We start from the raw sequence: 20,212 nt of genomic DNA on the forward strand, positions 1-20,212 counted from the left end.
AAACAACTTATGTTGCTTGGATACTGTAGTGATGACATGCATTTACACCTGCCTTGCATGTAGTGTGAATAATCATACTGGAGTTTTGGAGACGCGCACATTCTACACACACATCCAGAGGTCTCTTGGATGGCCCAGCAGATAAAGACTTGTGATGAGACTGGTAGTGAAGGTGCACAGTAGTCAGACCCAGAGGAGAGACTGGTAGTGAAGGTGCACAGTAGTCAGACCCAGAGGAGAGACTGGTAGTGAAGGTGCACAGTAGTCAGACCCAAAGGAGAGACTGGTGGTGAAGGTGCACAGTAGTCAGACCCAGAGGAGAGACTGGTGGTGAAGGTGCACAGTAGTTAGACCCAGAGGAGAGACTGATAGTGAAGTAAGCTCACTTGGGTGCTTATCTGAGTCCTTCCTCCCTGTTCTGAGTTGAGGTAATCTGTCTGACCTGGAGAAAGCAGGGTGATTAAAACACTACAGTTGTATACAGTTGTGTATAATGTCTGATATACAGTTATGTCTGTTGTATATTTAGTTAGGATAGAACCAATACAGGCTTCCTATTCTCCTTCTTGGATCTATTGACTTAATTGGCTCACAAGTTCCTCCTGTCAATACACTATCATTATGATGTTAGTCTTAATGTTAACTGTTATTCTTGAAAAATACTAATTTATTGAGTCACAACTAGTTATCCATCTCATTTGTAATATCGCAATTCATGAAGGTGAGTATATTACATCTATTTCTGTGTGTCTGGCCTTTCCTGGGGCTGATTACTATTTTGGTGAGGTACCAGTATCCTCCCCAGGTAATACAGTGGCCTGCAGGTAATACTGCAACAGTGTCAGAACTCTAATGCTTCTGTAAGGAGCTTACCAAGCGTCTCAGTTCCAATCCTGTTCACCGGCTGACACACTACTCAGTCCCGGTGGACAGAACACCTACATAAAGAACTTCTCTCCCTAGGTAAGGACTATTATGATCTGTTTTTATTTGTAGTTATGTTTTACTGTTATAAGATGACTGCAAAAGCAGGCCCTTTTGAGTAGTTTCACAATGTAGCAATGGTTGATCAAAATGTATTTGTAATGTGGTGTTAAATGTAGCAGCTTAGGAGTTTATCTTATTGTTCAAATACATAACGTAAAGCACACAAACTCTAGTAAATCTAATTGAAGAGCTATTTTTAGCTAGAGACTGTACTTTAGCTAATGGCTAATGATGCTCTTGGATTTACACTCTCACATTCTGCTGCAATGTGAGAGCACTTTGCTTATCATGAGGGAGATGTGAACTAGAGAAGGCTAAAATGTCTATATCTAAGAACTTGAGTACCTTCAGATGGCAAAACACTGTCTGTGACAAACGTATTTGTGACTTATCCTGATTTTCAAAATATAAAAAGTAGAAAAAAACTATATTTATAAGAGTCTATAGTCATAAGAGTCAGATGGCTGAGCGGTTAGGGAATCGGGCTAGTAATCAGAAGGTCGCTGGTTCCGGCCGTGCCAAATGACGTTGTGTCCTTGGGCAAGGCACTTCACCGTCCTTGCCTCAGGGGGAATGTCCCTGTACTTACTGTAAGTCGCTCTGGATAAGAGCGTCTGCTAAATGACTAAATGTAAATGTATATACCAGGTTTTTACTGCAGATTGTAAGACAACATACTGTAGGTCTGATGGCAATGTATCTTCATAAGAGTATAACATTGCTATACTAGTGCTATCTTCTTAAATAATAGTCAGTTATAATCACTTAATGTGTAATGTTTCCCTCCCAATATGGATTATTGTTCCCAAGGTATACGATGAATACACATCTGTACTAGAGAGACAGTTAACCTGTATCAGTATGGCATATCTATACAGTGTATGTAAAGTGTTTCTCGTCCAGTAAGTGTGCATCAGTGGCTCCCAGAATAGTCCTACTGCTCTCCTCTGCGTTGAGAAGGATCAGGCAGTAGGGAGATTACCTACTACTTATCCCCTATACAGCTGTCCATCCACACACATACACACACAGCCTATTGCTTACATATTACAACCTATAGGCCTGTTCCAGAGCATCACCAACGAGTTCCAAACTCCAACTGTCAATTACATCAGTAGAACCTCCTTCAACCAGCCGCGAGGTAGAGTCGACACACACCCTAGCGCTCCAGCGAGATGGCTGATGACATTCATCTGTGTTTGGTTCCACGTGTCCCTCAGATTGTGTGCTCGACCTGCTGCAGTCATGTGTGACCAGACCTTCCTGGCCATCACCTTTGGGCCCTGCGAAAACTGCACCGAAAACAAACCTCTCATGAACCTCTACATCAAGACGGACCCCATTAACTACTGCTCACTATGTGTGGAGACGGTATGACCTTTGACCTCACACCCTACCCAATACACACTACATGCTACAGAGGAATTTACCCTTAGAACCCCAATGCCTAAGTGTTTATATCAAAATGAATGAGAATGACATGAGGTGGAATACAGGCCTTCTCTCTCCCTTGTCTGATAAAGCACTGAGCCCCTCTAGATACATGCACATGCAGACAGGAGACATGCCACATATCACCAGTGAGAGGTGTCCCAAGAGATGTCCTTGACAGCACACACATGCAAACACAGACACTCTCTCTCTCTCTCTCTCTCTCTCTCTCTCTCTCTCTCTCTCTCTCTCTCACTCTCTGTCTCTCTCTCTATCACACACACACAAAGGTATTTTTTAGACAAAGATAATGGAAGTCACATGCCAGCACAACCCAGAAACCTCTTCAGACCTGTCCTTCTCGGAAGAAGCAGGCGACTCATCACTGACAGGCAAAATATTTTCATCTCTCAGCTAACAAGCACTCTCAACTTCCTATTATAACATTGTAACTGAAACCTACGAAACCGATTTTCATGTTTACGATGGGGGTCAGCAGCTTCTCCGTGACGTCACAGGAGCAGCATCAGCTGTAGCAAGGCAGATAGCCCGGGCAGCAGGCGTAGCGCGCGACTAACATCTGAGACCCACCGCCCCTTTTCCCGTTCCCTTCTTCTTCCTCTAAAGATGGCGTGTCAGGGACTTCAGTCGGGCGAGAGCTTGGTATCGCTGAAGACTGAGAGCGATGCCCTGAAGAAGAAGCTCGAGGAGGAGCGGGCAAAGCTGCATGATGTGGAGCGTGAGTGTTGGGGATTGGAGAGGGGCCTCGCGGTACTGTATTATGATTATAATAATGCTGTGAGCCAACGGAACCACCAGGGTCTGGAAAGTATAGAAAGGAATGTTAATTTTAGAGACTTAAATAATGTTTAAATGTTTTGCCCTTATAGTTTGCTTGAGGTTTATTGTAAGACAATTGTGAGCATTGATATGGCTTTTCACATTTCTTCTTGGATTACGAAATGATTCATACATTTATAAGATAACGGGACAATTAGATTGTTTTGTACGGTTTGTACCCAAACTACGTGGAATCATTAACATGTCCATGGGACTATTAGCTGAACTACTTAAGCAAACTATGATCATTTGTGATAGTAAACAAGGATGGATGCGCGAGTAGTGGAGGCTACGGGAGGTACGCTGTCCTCATGTGTCCTCGCTGCGGTGCTATAACCGGTCAAATAGAAAATTTGTGTCCAAATTAGAGTAATCTCATCGGTCTGATATTTTATCTTGAAAGAAACAGTCTCTCAGTAAAGTTTTAAACCTCTACTAGTTGACTTTGCACTGTAAATTCTTAAGTGTGTGTGTCTGTGTGTGTGTCAGTCAACCAGGTGGCTGAGAAGGTTGAGGTGCTTGGTGCATTTAACATGAAGACCCGTCGCATATTAAAGGGACATGGAAACAAGGTGTTATGTATGGACTGGTGCAAAGACAAACGTCGCCTGGTCAGCTCCTCACAGGTGTGTACACACCCACACACGGGCCTTGGTTTGTATCTATATTGTATATCTCTGTGCGTTCATCCCTTTAAGAGCCCTCCCCAGCTGTGCAGTTGTGAGGGTCTGCTAATTATTTCCGCTGTCCATGGTGCTGATGTGTCAGACAGCTGTTTGATCACTCCGCTCGTCTTCACTCCCATGCTTCACACTCCACCCTCTCAGTTCTCCATCACTCCATCTCCCTTTAGTCTAACCTCCTCCTCTGTTCCTCATTCTGTTGTAAAGGTCCCGTTAACCAATACTCAAAGGAAGTACATTTTATTCAACAGTAGGCACATTTAGTTCCTCGCTGTTTTGCATTTTATATAGATGTTGTTGTTTTTTAAATTATTTTTTGTCCTTGTCCTCCAGGATGGGAAGGTGATTGTTTGGGATGGTTTCACCACCAATAAGGTAAGAACAAACTACATCAAACACTGGGTTGTGTCACTGCTCCTTTAGTTATCATCTAGTGCTCTCTGGAGAGAAGGTGTAAAAGAGTGGACAGAATATAATATTGGTTGTGTGTTTGTGTGTGTGTGTGTGCGCACTCTAATGGGTGCCTGGTTTCACTGCCTTGTTAATCCTGTGTTTTAAGTAGTTTCATCTAAGAGCATTCCTGTCAGATTACTAATGTGTGTGTGTGTGTGTGTGTGTGTGTGCGTGTGTGTCTGTCTTATCTGTCTGTGTATGGATGTACACATTGGGTCATACATGTGTGTGATTGTACTGATGATGTTCCTGTGTGTTTCAGGAGCATGCAGTGACCATGCCATGTACCTGGGTGATGGCATGCGCTTATGCCCCCTCTGGATGTGCTGTGGCCTGTGGGTAAGTTCTGGAGAAATCTTGTTACATGTGTGTAAAAACACGTATTTTACTGACAGAAATGAGCATAAACGGAGCCATTCCCCCCCCCCCCCCATATCTTTGTTTTACATGACCTCTGACCCTACCAGTGGATTGGATAACAAGTGTTCCGTGTACCCTCTGTCATTGGACAAAAACGAGAACCTGGCTTCCAAGAAGAAGTCGGTTGCCATGCACACCAACTACTTGTCCGCATGCAGCTTCACAAACTCCGACATGCAGGTCAGACATTAAGATCATCTTCCTCTTATTTTTCTCTTGATCTGGGCCTCCATGACCATGAAAACTTGAAACTACAAGAGAACCAACTGTCTACTCTGTGGAATAGTATTGATTCGTTTAGATGGTGGATTAGCCATCAGGGTGACTCAATGCTGGATTTGAGTACCCTGGTGTGCAGAAGGAGTTGAGGACTGCAGGATGGTTGGAGATATTAGGCTCTTTTAATAATTCATTTCAGCCGGGCCCTATTCAGTCGTTCTAATCTAGAGAGAGAGGTGAGACTGAAAGCAAGATGGAAGAGGGAGAGAGGGCGAGGAGAGTGAGAGCGGAGGGGAGAATAGAAAGTGATGGGCATCCATTGTCGTGTATTTATAGACTCTGAGTGGACTTTATCTACCAAAGAGCTGAGCTTTCTGACCTAAGGGCCCAGCATTTAACACACACACACACACGCACTCACATACATTTTACACATGCTGTCCCATTTTATTAGAACAGGCCAATCTCTGTGTCTATGTGTTAAACTAATAATGCTAGAGATTGACCAATCACCACATGGAAAGAGCCATAGGCCAGAGACCTGCTCACTAATGCACCAGAGCTGGGGTAGTGGTTAGCACACAGCTGTGGGGATGCATGTGTAAGTGCCCTTTATGTGTTTGTGTCACTGAAAGTGCCTTGTGACCGCCTTTTATGGTGTGTGTGTGTGTGTGTGCATCAATGTGTGCGTGTGTGTGTCATTGCCCCATTAATACTCTAAAGGGAACATCAGATGGGATGGAAGGGGAAGTGTAGGAAGACAGACAGTCCTAAAAGGTCAATACAGGAAGGAGGCAGAGACTGTGTATGTCTTACATTTCCTTGGTTTAGTACCGACAGTCAGCTGTGATTCACTTGGTTAAATAATTTAGTTTTAATCTCAGACTGCCCCACAAAAGCAAAATGATGGACAATCAAAGTCTGTGTGGACGAATACTAATGGGATAAAAAGGCTAAATACCTTTGGTAGTGTTCTGATATGACCTGTACCTGCTTCAGTTGACCACAAGAGGGCAGTATTGTGAATACATAGAAGACCCAGTGCAACATGGGATGTCTCATCCACACATTCATATCAGTTGTTTAATATGAATATGTTTGTGTGTGTGTTAGATCCTTACTGCCAGTGGGGACGGTACATGTGCCCTGTGGGACGTGGAAAGCGGCCAGCTGCTCCAGAGTTTCCATGGTCACACAGCTGACGTCCTCACCCTTGATCTAGCTCCCTCCGAAACAGGAAACACCTTCGTCTCTGGGGTGAGAGTGTGACACAAAAATCCCCCCAGTAGACCCCCCCTCTCCTCCATCTCTGTATCTCACCCTAACTTGTGTGTGTGTGTGTGTGTGTGTGTGTGTGCGTCTGTGTTCCAGGGATGTGATAAGAAGGCTAATGTATGGGACATGCGCTCTGGCCAGAACATCCAGTCCTTTGAGACTCACGATTCTGACATCAACAGTGTCAAGTAAGTTACGCTCCCCTCAGTGACTTTTCTTCCTTCTCCCTCATTCCATGTCTGTGGGAAATCTCTATCAGTTGATGGGTCATGGGCCATGCAGAATTTAAGAGATCATGGTTTGTTATTATTACTGAAAAGCATTTTTTTCCCACCACAAATGTTGGCCAAGCTATACAGCTCAGTCATAGTATTCTTTCATTTCCCTTTCCTCTGTGTTTTTTCCCTTCTTCTCCTCCCCTCCTTTCCGTCTTCCTCCAGGTACTATCCCAGTGGCGATGCCTTTGCCTCTGGCTCTGACGATGCTACAGTGAGTTAACACATGATGACATCGTTAATCAAGCAATCAAATACAAAGTGAACTCATTTAATCTGCATGTGATGACGTGTCCTGTCTGATATTTGTCTGTTGACTAATCAACAGAGCTCATTGATCTGTGTTGCCGCTCTGAAACTTGTCCCAGAATAACACTGACTTTATTGACTTTGTTATCTTTCGATGATGACACTGTTCAAAGATCATTCATTACACCTGGGCTATCCTACCATTGAATAATGTGACTGCTTCATGTATGCTAGGCTGCGACTTTTGCATAGCCGTGCGCCTTGCCGGCCTTCCAGGCAACAATAACCCACACATGCACACATTCCGATATCGACCTTGTGCGTTTTGCCAATTTGACTTGTCCATAGGCAGAAATCATGGGGGGGACAGGGGGGACACGACCCCCCCATCCTGGAAAATATGATTTGCCCCCCCAAACAAATCGCTGTAAACATAAGGAAATGTAAATAATATAAAAAATATCTATTTAACTTCTTATAATGTAGGCTATGTGTTACAGCAGTAATTTTGGTTTCTCCCACAGGAATTGCTCTTGAGAAAATGTCATATAATCGTCCCCCCAAAAAAAATTGATAGCAGATTTTTGCCACTGCTTGTCCCCCCTTGTTAATGAACCTCTCTGCCTCCACCTGTGTATCTTGCCAGTGGCCTAACCAGACCCTCAGAAGAATATGATACAAGTAACTGTCTATTCTGCCCATCAAGTGGGTGTCACATCACTAACAGATTTACCTTTGGTTTTGTCAGTGTCGTCTGTTTGACTTGCGTGCGGACCGCGAGGTGTCTATCTACCAGAAGGACAGCATAATATTCGGAGCCTCCAGTGTGGACTTCTCTCTAAGCGGTGAGACTCAGTAGAGACACGCCCTGCGCAATGCTATTCCATCTGTCACGTGACCATTCACTTTCTTTCTAGTTTAGAAACATGATGTCATCGCTACTTCTGTTGTCACTTCCATCCACCATGTGTTGTTGGTGTGAGCTAACAGATGACGATCAACAAAATGTTACAGTTTTTCTCAATTGGTTCGGCTCAATTCTTGAAACAGAAATTACATTCTCAAAGCTCCACGTGCATTTAGCGAAATAGCCTATTTGGTTCAGCACAACTACATAGATCACCTTCAAAAGGTCATATCTCACCCAAAACAGTTAACTCATGCTTCAAAACCAAATCATTTTTTCATATAAATAGTCAGTGCCCCCAAAATGAATAGTTCCTTCTCGATTGCTTTGGCTCATTTCTCGAGAAAAAAGAGAACATTTTTTCAAAACTTTAAATACATTTGCCAAAATAACCCAGATGGTTCAGCAAAACACCATAGAACACCTGCAAAGGGTAATCTATTTCCTAAAACAGACAACTTATCAGTCAAAACTAAATCCTTTTCTCATACAAATAGTCAATGCCCCCAAAATGAAAAGTCCCTTTGGCATTGTGTAAACACTGCAGGTCAGAATGTTGATGTTTTGTCAGTATGGCAGTGAACCTTAGATATATTCCCTATTGTGCACTGTGCTACAGTTACTGTAGTAGATGTTTTCTTTCCAGATTACAATGTGTCTCAATCTACATTTACATTTATTCATTTAGCAGATGCTTTTATCCAAAGCGACTTCCAAGAGAGCTTTACAAGAGTGCATAGGTCACTGATCATAACAACGCGAAAGCCCCAAACATTTCGGGTAGCCAAAACATGAAGCATACATTGTGAAAAACCCAAATACAGTAAGTGCCAAAGAGAAGAACCAAAAGAGCATGTAGCCAAACAAGTTACAACTAAACAACATGAACCTCAAAAGTGCAAGAGTGTACCTGTAGAAAAGCAAGCAACAATACTGTAATGTATGCTTCATGTTTTGGCTAACCACAATGTTTTGGGGGCTATCTCGTTGTTTAGGATCATTGACCTATGCACTTTTGTAAAGCTGTCTCTTGGAAGTCGCTTTGGATAAAAGCTAAATGAATACATGTAAAATGTAAATGTGTATCAAACAGAAAAAAGATTACAGTAATTCAAAAGTAGCCTACAAGGTGACACATCACATATTGCACTTACACTAGCATGGAAATTGTTACTGTAATTGCCATACATCATGGTTACTGTAACAGGAAATGTGTACAGCACAATATACTGTCATACAATAAGCACATCAAAATTAACATTATGTATAACCTACACTAGTAGTATGAGTAACCACAGTAAGTTTCAGGCAAGTGACTCTTTCCTAGTCAGAGTTAGCAGGGGCTGCATTACAGTAAACCTGGCATGAAATGCAACTCCTCTATTGTCTGTTTTGTATATCCCAGCATCAAATGATTCCTATTGTACACTGAAGGGACTAGTATGAGTAACCACGGTACTTTTCAGGCATGTGACCCCTTCCTAGTCAGAGTTGCAGAGGGTGCATTTCATGGCAAGAAGGAAACACATACAGTAAGAAAGTAAAGCAAAGCTGGAGTTTCACTAGTTGTTGTCCTCACTCTCCTGCTCATCCTCGACAAATGTAAGAAAGTGAGGCCCTACCAAACCCCTCTCATGTAGAGGGATAAGATCGGAGTGCAGGCGGTCCAAGGACACCAGGAGTGTCTGGGTATTGTATGGGCCAAGACTGGGAATGTGGGTGACTACACCATTCTCTGAAATGGCAGCACAAACAGTGATGTTTCTCCCGAGCTGGCCTGGGACAAGCTCTATATATTTGATGGAAGCATTTATACTGCTGCATTGCTCCTGTCAGCTAACTAAACTTACTGTGTGATTGGTGATCGGATGTGTCCCCTTGTTTTGTAAAGTTCTAGTTGCACCTGACAATGACTGTAAGCAGATGATCCAAGAGATCCATATTACAGTATATACCATTATGTTTTTCATGATATTATGTGCCTGAAAGATTTTGACAGTGGAGTAAACTATTGTGCAGGTGATGATGTACACAAGGAAATTATGCCAATATGTTTTGCAGAGAACAACCACTTGACTGAGAAACAACAGTCAGTTTAGACCAGCAAGATATTTTCAATTGATAGTTGGCCTAATTGAAGGCAATTATACCTAACCATTTCAAAGATGTGTTAAATCATTTGAAACGTGTGCAAACTGTAGGCAATTGCACTTGTCATTTACAAGGATGTGCTAATACAATTGCAATTTGATTAAAGGAATGAACAATTCCAATCTGTTGTGAACAAGTGCCCAGCGGTTTGGAGGTTTGCACGTGTTGTTTTGAGAATGTCATTTCTGTTTCGTGAAATGAGCCAAACCAATTGAGAAAAACTGTAATGTAGGGATGCCAGCTTGTTGATTGTGTTAGTGCTTACGGATGCTTTTCCTCAAACTGGAACTTGTGGGATGATGTGGTAATGGTGGCTTCTACTCTAACCCCAAAGCAGGCTGGACAGTTAAACGTAATCTAATCAATCAATCAATCAATCAATCAATGAACATGCATTTTTAAGACAGACTGTGTTGTGAATGCTTTGGCCTCTTGCTGAAACTATTAGTATTTCTAAGGAGTGGTGTTTGAGTACCAAGGTAATTAATCAAGCTCTCGCTTCAAATCTATTTTGTTTTACTTTACACTGATTGTCTAAATAAGAAGTCATCACAATTAAAGACAATTTACTCCAAGTGTTTGTTGTCCTCAAAACAAGAAGTTACATGTAGTCATTTAGCAGACGCTCTTATCCAGAGCGACTTACAGTAAGTAGAGGGATATTCCCCCCGAGGCAAGTAGGGTGAAGTGCCTCGCCCAAGGACACAACATCATTTGGCTCAGCCGGGAATCAAACTGGCGACCTTCAGATTACTGGCCCAATTCCCCACCGCTCAGACACCTGACTAAGAAGTACAATATAATTATTAGATGACTGTGTAAAGATTGAAGCTTCTAGGGGAATTCCATGGGAATAGCAATAATATTCAGATGAACCTCATCTGTGCTTATCACCCTTCAGGTCGCCTGCTTTTAGCTGGCTACAACGATTACACCATCAACGTGTGGGATGTGCTGAAGGGAACGCGAGTCTCTGTCCTGTTTGGCCACGACAACCGTGTCAGTTCCGTCCGGGTCTCACCCGACGGTACCTCCTTCTGCTCCGGCTCCTGGGACAGTACCCTGCGGGTGAGTGGGGGTGGGCCTAAAGGGTTGGTGTCCACCATAGAGATGAGATTGGAGGAGAGGTAAGTGAGAAAAAGGTATAGAAAGCACGGTTTATGGTATATGGAAATCCGGTTATTGCAAACACAGCCACTAAGAGAGACAATTGTAGACTTTCAGATCGCATGACTCTTAGGCAGTGTTCTGCTTTCGGTATGTTGTGGAAAAAACGACGTACTCTGCTGGTCTCACTTCCTCCTGGATTCTTCTTCCTCTCATTGATACTTTTCTCTTTCCTACAGATTTGGGCCTAGAGCCTCTGACATCATCGGAATTAGGGGTCGGAGTTCTCCAAAATTCTGCTATCAACCACAAAGGGATTCATACAGCTTCCCTTGTCTAATTACAGAGTGTGGATATCCAACATCTATCCAAATGCAATCCACATACAATAACAGTCACATCAAACACACACATTCATGCACACAAGGGTATGTTATTGTTGCTTTTATTAATCTTACAATGTCAGACAATAAATTCAGCAATCCAAGCAATCAAGGTTTGTCAAACGCAACAGAATGCTATTTGATTGGACAACCACGTATTAATTTATATTCCTAATCATGTAGTTGTTTTTAGATTGATTATTACAGATTTTGTGCTAGTAATAATACTGTTTGCGTTGCTGTTATTTAGTATATTCTATGAAGTGGAAGCCATTCTAAAGGCCCATGTCAGACCCTTAGAGCTCTGATGCTTCTTCAGACCCAGCAGCATGCATACTGGCCTTTAGGCCATAGCCATGTACAGTATTACAGATTGTCTTGTAAATTTACTCTACCACTTTTGACTGTTCTGTTACCCCTTGTAAACTGTTATCTGTGATAGATAGGCAGTTTAAAAGTCAGGTATTCCCTGAGTGAAACTTAGCTCCTTCTCAGATACATGTACAATACTGTTTATAATCAATGTACTGGTTACAGAGACTGAGTTGGACCACTTGCAGTATTGTTGTCTAGGCTTTCTTCTTTTTGTAAGATTTATCGGTTCCTTATGTACACAGACAATTGAGTAATGACAAAAAATAAATGTTGTTTAAAGAATTCCTAAATATTATTGTCGGTGTTGTATTTTGTCATTAGTTCACCATATTAACTGCGACATTTGATGATGGAGCAAAAGTGAAGTACCATATGGAAAGTTTTTTCTTTTTTTGTTACACATTGTATGGTGGATCAAATGTTTTAAGAAAACGACGGTGGGGGGGACTACCGGTGTAATGACGTAACGAAATCGTCAACTGTTGGGTGTATAGTCGGAACTAGCCGTAGCAGCGACGTGCAGTCCTTCAGTTGTCTGTACGTAAGCTGACATAGCGGGGACGGTAAGATTTTGTTTAATTTCTATCGTGAAATGTGTAAATAATTGGAATTATTTGTACGCGGGCTCATGTTAGGTAAGCTCAAAGTCTTACCGTTAAAAATGACGGATGTGTTTTGTCTGACAAATATCTCAATGTATGCTTTGTTGCTTCGGTTTCTCGGTGCACAACGGGTTCTTTGTGTGTTGCTAGATTTGACAGATGCTCGTAGTAGACAGCAGTTAGCTAGCTAAGGTTGGTCTAACTAACTAAATGGCTCGCAAGTGGTCATCCTACGGCTAGGCTACATATAGAATCTTAACAATCTCCCAGTATTAAGGCGTTTGATTGTGGTTTACAAGTTGGCTTTTATTGAAAGATCATCAGCGTCTCATTTAGTATTGTCTTTCATTCTCTACTGGTAGACTACGCTACTACTAGGCTAGCTATTAACGTTACAGCTTCAACTACAAGAGTTCGCCACAATTCAGTGTAGCCACACTTGTTATTTAGCTAATAGAGCACGCTTGCTAACGTTTGCCGCTTACGATACAATTCTGAACTGGGTCCATTCTTATAAAATGGTATTTCGGTTGAGAACCAATTGGTTTCTACTGTGGATATGTTAGGCCTGAATGCTTACGTATGACATGATGGCGCTCACTCATGAATCATTGTCATGAATGAATCGGCATAGTCTGAAGACCTTTCAGCAGGAAGTAACTAAAGTATGTCTTGTTTGGGTTTGATTGTTCTAGAATATGTCGTGTAGGCTGTGGAAGGAGACACTGGCTCTGGCAGAGGACTACCTGGCTTTCTGCTGTGCGAGCCCAAGGCTAGCCCCTCCCCCTCCCAGCGAGCCGGCGGCTGCCATGAGACGTCTGGCACAAGACATGGAGACCCTGAACATCGTCTCCTTCAATGCCCTTTCCAAGAACCTCCTGTGCCACTCTGAACAGGACCCCTGTGCCAGCCTGAGGACAGTGCTGAAAGAGATAGTTGTAGATGGAAAACTGAACTGGGGAAGGGTAGTTTGCATCTTCACCTTTACGGGTGTGCTGGCCAGACAGCTACAAGAGCAGAAGTCAAAGGGGCAGGACATTGGGCAAGGGCCTGACAAATGCAGGGGCTTGGCTGAGGCCATTGCTGACTTCCTGGGAGAAGAGAAGAAAGACTGGATACAGGAGAATGGAGGCTGGGTAAGAATTATCTCCTTCTCTTAGACCGAGAGCCAAGTATGTGTGTCTGTGTGTGTGTGGTCATTGTGAATCATGTCTGGTTAGACACTATGACTCTCTTCAGGTGTAGCTCAAAGCCTTTATGTACTCTCCCCAGTGTGTCTGATTATGGGAATTAGAATGGCTATTGCCAAGAATCTGTGGAATGTAGACTAATGTTCCAAGTTAACAACTGATGTCTGTAGGCTCAAACCAGCACTGAGGCCTACACACAAGGATTTCATAAAGAAAAGCTGTCTTATATGGTGGATTGTAGGTTAGCAATTTTGTAGACTAAACTTAAAGTATGTCAGTCGTACTGTTATTCAGGGTACCTGGATACAAGTGAAGCCTTGTTTTCTAAACGTTCCCCCTAGAAACCCCCCAAAACTTCACAGGGGGGGAAATTTTGTTTGATAATGAAACCTTGTTTGATAACGAAACCAGTTCATTCCACCTACGCTGCAATCTTGTGATGTGGTTAGGCTTAAATGGTGACTATGAATGGACTTTATACAGGCCTCAGAGATCAAATGCTGAAATATGACTATGGAAAGCCTAAACACTTAGACACAGAAATGTTTTAGACTCAGGGAAGATAAAGCTTTGCAAGCCTACAGTAGCACTGTTTCAACTGGAAAAACGATTCTACTTCTGTGAATGGATACCTTCCCTACTCGCACACACACACACTATACCATCTCTCCTTCACTGTGAGTTGGTCCTCACAGACTGATGTAACTCATGCCACTGTGCCAAATGGACTTCATTGCAACACTCTAGTGACCTCAAAGGATTCCCCAACCCCCATAAGTTGGTAGTTCACTAGAAAAACAAGGGGTGAGAACCGCCTGTGCTTTGGCAACAGGTGCTGTCCCCACACCATGGTTTCAATGTAAATACAGTGTGGAGGAAATAGGCAGTATTTATATTATATATTTTTTTTTGAGCACTTCCTCATTTTGGTTGATAAGTAGTCTGTAGGGGTAACAATTGATAGTATGAATGTGTTACTGTGCTTTAGACTGACACTTGTGTTAAAAATAAATAAAATGCAAAAGAAATGAAATGCAAAAAATACGAGAAGGAAATTGACTACTATGGATGTGTTTGAGACAAGTTATATCCATCATTAGAAGCATAGTCTACTCTGTTTGGTCTGGTCTACCATAATTCAGAATGACGTTGTCTGAGAACACATTTATAGCAAAATCTTGAACAGGTTCTTAATATCTTAATGTTCATCAGATTAATATATTTTCCTGTTCAGGTTGTAACTCTTCCTGTGTTGTCTGTTTTGCAGGAAGGGCTTTGTAAGTTTTCAGATTGTGCCAGAGGGATGAACCAAGACTCGTCCATGAAGACGGCCCTGTTTGCTGTTGCTGGCGTGGGTATTGCAGGGTTAACCTTTCTCCTGGGGCGCTAGCCAGCCTCAATCACCTCTTAGCCACCATCTTTCATATCACGCATAGAAGTTTTTTTAATTTTAATTTTTAGTTTATGCCATTTGTCTTGAAACTAACTTGTCGGTTTATTAATTTGTGTGTCAATGGATTGTTTTCCGGTCATCCACAATGTTTGCACATATTATTAATTATGACACATAATCAAGGAGATTGTAAGAACGAATCTAATGCCTTTAGAGATGACGTGTAGGTGTAAAATCTGTCCTGAAGTGAACAGGGTTGATCTGAACTGTGTTATTGTGCAGGCCCCGATGTGACATTGTTTAATTTGTTTTCTCTGCCTTTAAACTTCATATGCTGACCTGGGTTGTGAAATACACATAAATTAATATATTATATTTATAAGAAAATGTTGACAATTTCCATTCTTGGGTTTACCCAAATGAATTAGTTAGTTTATCTGCATTGTTTTGTCCTATGCCTTCTGTTTGTTTACATGAGCATTGTGGCTGTGTGGGTGCGTGGGTGACTGGACAGTGGTGCTATGTGTTATCAAGCTGTCTGTTACAAAGGGACCAATTTGACAACCTTTTTTTATGACCATATTTGAAAAAAATGATTCCTATGGCCATGCCCCTATAAATGACTTTTTGGCACAATATTTTTACATGGTTTTATTTATTTATCAATTTCTTAATAAAAAAAACCCAAACAAAACAACAACTGTATTCATAGTTACTGTCTTTTGTTGTGACTGTAGACAAGCTGTTCTATTTGTTTCCGACTGATGTCGTAAGCTTGGTGTGGCCTTTGCGGCTGTCTCTTTCCCATATCACAGGCCTGCCTCTGCAGGCCTCTCTCCACATCCTCGTACTCGGCTGGTTTCTCAGAATTGCTGAAATTTAAAGCGCTGACTTGTATCCTGTTACACTTCTTAAGTGCAGTTGTCTGTATTTGTAAATGATGACATGCTGCTCTCAGAACACACTTTCCACGTATCCCACGTGATCAGTTTCTTTGTGAAACATTGCAAAGATAATGAACGAGATTATGACAAGATGAATGATGAAAGTGGAAGATGAGAGTGGGAAATCCACTGTCTGTCTGGGACACTACAAACTGACTATTAGATCTCTTGTATGCAGAACCAACATATACTTAACAATGCAGCTATCCTCCAGGGATTGGCAAGGCACACCATTTTTCCACTTAATCCACTTGGTTAGAAGATTTGAAAATGTATTATTCAGACCTAGGTTTATATTTCAAATATCACACAATCCTGAGATTATCATAACTGGCTAACAAATTTGCCCTCCTTTTGGCCAACACAAGCAGATCAACTGCAAATATTAAATATGCTTTTGACTGATTTATTTGTTTTTTTTTATGTATTTATTTGGATTTCTACATTGTTGATAGGGACATGAGTTAATAGATACATCTTTTCCAGGGCCCTGACAGACATGCAGACTCCCTTCAGACCCACAGACTCGCTTCAGACCCACTCACCTTAAGTCCACGTCAACAATGTCACCTGTGATGGTTGGCCATCACAAATATATACTACATTTACATTTAGTCATTTAGCAGACGCTCTTATCCAGAGCGACTTACAGTAAGTACAGGGACATTACCCCCGAGGCAAGTAGGGTGAAGTGCCTTGCCCAAGGACACAACGTCATTTGGCACAGCTGGGAATCGATCCGGCAACCTTCTGATTTCTAGCCCAACTCCCTCACCGCTCAGCCATCTGACTCCCACTCCCATACTAAAGCTCTCATACGAATAGAAGACATGATGTAAGCAGTGAAAACATTTCTTATGGTCTCAAATCGGAGACTACTCAACAGCCCCTGGGCTTTAGAAACACAGTTTCACACACACACAACTCTTTATATGGCGCTAACAATACAAATAATTCCGCTGGAGCGAGGAAAAGGAAACCCAGTTATATGGGCCTCACAGAAAAAGCTTTGGAATCTGAACCCAGTTAGCCTTCATGTTGTACAAAGCTCCATTCACAATATCACCATAACACCAATAATTAAGTTGTATTGGGTATTATCTTTAACTTTGATATTTCTACTGTGATGCCATCCCATTCAGTGTGGAGGTCTGAGAGAGAGTGGTTCTGTCATGAGTCAGGACACCACTGGTCTTTGGGTAGTGAAAAAGGCGAGGCAGTCAAGGGTCACTGTAATAAGCCTTTTGTATATCAGAACACTGTTACCCTGACTCCCATATAGGAGCCCATGTGTCATCCTTTTACATGGCCAGAGAAGCCCTCGCACAGCAGGAGGAGATGAGAGCTGACATTGTTGGAAGGGACAGTACCATGACTGTCTGTGTAATGACACATCCGAGTGGTTCCTGTTGATGTGTTTTCTACCCAGTAGAACCAATGTGCCACTTCAAAAACAGACCAGCACTCAAATCCTAGTTATTGGTTTCGTCTGTTTTTTTTTAGGATTATGGAGCTTACGAATCCCGCGAAGTGCACTCTGGATTCCAGCTTCCTCCAATCAGACAGGAAAGCTCAAGGGGCTCAAGCGTAACAGCTGGAGCTACAATACCAAAAGATATGATAGATACGTTCCGAATAAGCTTGTTTATGACATTATGACATGAACTTTAGTTCTAGACGGGCAGTGGCAGAGCGGACCAGAGCGTGGAGATGGATGGTGGTATTGGGAGGGGTAAAGCCAGAGCCTCTGTGACATCACCTCTGATCCAGTTTGTTTTTTGAGGCCAATAATTCCAATCCCCTGCCCATCTAGCTGAGCTTGTTTTGACTTTGTCACCTGAAACCTGCCCGGCAACACCCTTTCACAAGAGGATGAGGGATAGGGGTCAGAAGGGTTCAAATGTATGTAAACTCCCAAAACCCCAAGATGAAACAACAACCAACGGCATGTAAACATGTCAGTCTGAACTGACAGGTTATAGATTTGGGTGGGTTCATGTGTGGTGACAGAACTGGCTTCAACTTTGTCAGTCGTACGTCCTCTCATCCTCCCTCTGTCAATGTTCTAAGAATCTAGGCACTGCTGAATTTGGTTGAATTGATTTTATGGATGTGACAGACACACAAAAGAGGCCTGGAGACATTATTAAGTTGTCCATTTGACTATGTCATTACAAAAAGGTTTTTTGATCTCTCCGATATGTTACGATTACATCTTGGTCCATTCGGACATGCAGAACTGGAGAGACAAGGCCTCGGATCATAGAGACAGGAAGCCTGAGCTAGATGGCTGCTCTGATATTGTGCGTTGAAAGATTGTATCTCATACAGCACATGTAGCTCAGGCTGGTTCTCATGAAGGTGCCATTGTGAAGTCGGTAAAATAAATAACTACACATAAATCAATCATTGGTTTATTTAGATTCCATTAATGTCCACTGGTGTGGTGCAGAACCAGTTCATACTAAAATAATCCCCTAAAGGCATTAGCTACTGCAGGTAGGCAATAACTAATACTTAATGGTCCTACAGTAATCTTAAACAAACACTGAAAGGTTACATATCACCCATGGGGTGACAGCATGGAACCTGGATGTAAACATACTCTTTAGATGTGCGCAGACATTTAGATACCAAACTGGGCCCCCTATTGTTGGGAAATGATCTTATTCTCATGTCTCCATCCCCACTCACGATACAAAACCAAATTTGACCCAAAGCGAGAGTGCTGAATTCCTTTATTTGTCGTTTACAGATATTACAATTTCAACTTATTCCAAGTTTCTTAAGGGGTGAACACATTCACTAAGCACAGCTACCAGGAACTACAAACAGTCCAGTTATTCATGTCACATGGGGTCAGAAAAGAGGAGGGGAAAATGTGTCAGGTTAGATGATGTCTTTGTCAGACTAATTCCAACATTTCAGTACGGCGTGATAAATGTTTGCGTTTTCAAAGCCACCCAAATCTACAGCTTGACACTTAAGTGACAACTTCTGAGTATCATACACCAACTCTTAAAAGAGGAAATCGCGCAAATATAATTATCCGACTAAAAATAGGCCATGAGCAGTCAGACCATGAATGAGATGCTGGAACACAGAACTGATTGGATGAATGGTGGTGCTGGTGATGGACAATATGACAGTCTCCAAGAATGTGCCTAATTAAGACAAGTTACTGAGTGAATTGAAAGACAAGATTCTGTCAAGAGCTCAAACACAACAGGATGCTGGGAGTTGTAGTGTTATGTGGAGCAGTGGAAGATCCCAAAGCTAGGGTTACAGGACTCAAGAGTTAAGCTGAAGAACTGGATATTCAATATGGCTGATTGGCATTTATTTGACTTCTGTGTTATTTAAAAAGTGTTTTTTTTGACAGACGGCGGATAAACAATGAATTCAACTCTTGACAACTTATCAAAACACAAATTAGTAAAAAAAAAAAGAGAAAAAAAGTGGTTTCAACATATATACTGCACATACACTGTAAACAGAAACAATGTCAGATATCTAACTGTGCGAATGTCAAACAGATAAGGCTTTGTCTAAAAAGATAACTGACAATAAAATCTAATGTCTTTTAAACATTCATATGGGTAAGCTTCAGTATTGCATTGTTATCCAGTTGTTTTCTCAGTTAATGTATGACCTTCAGTATATCTCTATACAGTCAATACTTATCATCCTTATGATGCTAAATCGAACAAAAAGGCAAATTCCCAGATACCCTCATGTGGACCCAAAGATAATGATATGATTACAGATCATGATTGCACCACAAAATAATTCAAGAAAAGGACTTTATTTCTACATCACTGATGATACATTGTCATTAGAGTGTACCTCCATGAGAGAATGATTTAGTCATGGTCAAAGGTTGACACTGGTTAAGGTTGACAGGCAAATAAGGTTCAATTTTTAGTAGTAAGATTCCAGGGTTCATTTTGATGGCACAGGAGGAGCAAGCCAATGGAACGAAGAGGCAACTTAACGCAAAAATATTTGACTTGATCAGGTTTTTGCACTTTGTTACGGGAGACCCAAGGTACTGGTTAACGTCCTCAGTATACTTGTTATCACATCTTACTAAACTGATGCATCTTTAAAAACTGTTCCCGTTCACAGCCGACAACCCACACATTTGGCTGACAGCCCTATTAAGCCATGTAGCAGTAAAGCTGAACCCATGCATGGGAGAGAATACCAACCGTCTCTGGAGGAGGGGATCCCTCTCTGAATTGCTCCTCCCAAGGTTTCTTCCATTTTTTCTCCCGGTGGGAGTTTTTCTGGGAGTTTTTCCTTGTCTTCCTTGAGGGTTTAGGTTG

The 20,212-nt window shown here is 42.0% G+C and overlaps 2 protein-coding genes across 3 annotated transcripts; both read left to right on the forward strand.

Moving 5' to 3' along the window:
* Positions 1–926: 926 nt before the first annotated feature.
* Positions 927–12,045, forward strand: gnb5b (guanine nucleotide binding protein (G protein), beta 5b). The gene is made up of 13 exons (XM_047042093.1): positions 927–963; positions 2,208–2,358; positions 3,046–3,157; positions 3,748–3,884; positions 4,275–4,316; positions 4,657–4,733; positions 4,862–4,994; positions 6,147–6,290; positions 6,405–6,496; positions 6,749–6,797; positions 7,581–7,677; positions 10,792–10,958; positions 11,237–12,045. Exons 2-13 carry the CDS (start codon positions 2,233–2,235, stop codon positions 11,246–11,248), a joined length of 1,188 nt encoding a protein of 395 aa, XP_046898049.1. The 5' UTR covers positions 927–963; positions 2,208–2,232; the 3' UTR covers positions 11,249–12,045.
* A 184-nt stretch (positions 12,046–12,229) lies between these two features.
* On the forward strand, positions 12,230–15,637 carry bcl2l10 (BCL2 like 10). Of its 2 annotated transcripts, none has more exons than XM_047041868.1 (3): positions 12,230–12,318; positions 13,053–13,493; positions 14,815–15,637. In XM_047041868.1, exons 2-3 carry the CDS (start codon positions 13,056–13,058, stop codon positions 14,935–14,937), a joined length of 561 nt encoding a protein of 186 aa, XP_046897824.1. In that variant the 5' UTR covers positions 12,230–12,318; positions 13,053–13,055; the 3' UTR covers positions 14,938–15,637. The 2 variants fall into 2 exon arrangements, with proteins under 2 accessions (XP_046897824.1, XP_046897826.1); XM_047041870.1 differs by having other exon boundaries at positions 12,315–12,390.
* Positions 15,638–20,212: the final 4,575 nt, after the last annotated feature.

This window comes from Hypomesus transpacificus, chromosome 19 (genome assembly GCF_021917145.1).
Source record: "Hypomesus transpacificus isolate Combined female chromosome 19, fHypTra1, whole genome shotgun sequence".
In the NCBI taxonomy this organism is placed as follows: Eukaryota; Metazoa; Chordata; class Actinopteri; order Osmeriformes; family Osmeridae; genus Hypomesus; species Hypomesus transpacificus.

Excerpts from the sequence above, each read along its gene's own strand:
- gnb5b (XM_047042093.1), top strand. The coding sequence starts at position 2,233 with ATGTGTGACCAGACCTTCCTGGCCATCACCTTTGGGCCCTGCGAAAAC. Across the intron at positions 3,885-4,274 it reads GCCTGGTCAGCTCCTCACAG|GATGGGAAGGTGATTGTTTG; the intron begins GTGTGTACACAC and ends CTTGTCCTCCAG. Across the intron at positions 6,798-7,580 it reads CTGGCTCTGACGATGCTACA|TGTCGTCTGTTTGACTTGCG; the intron begins GTGAGTTAACAC and ends TGGTTTTGTCAG.
- bcl2l10 (XM_047041868.1), top strand. The coding sequence starts at position 13,056 with ATGTCGTGTAGGCTGTGGAAGGAGACACTGGCTCTGGCAGAGGACTAC. Across the intron at positions 13,494-14,814 it reads TACAGGAGAATGGAGGCTGG|GAAGGGCTTTGTAAGTTTTC; the intron begins GTAAGAATTATC and ends TCTGTTTTGCAG.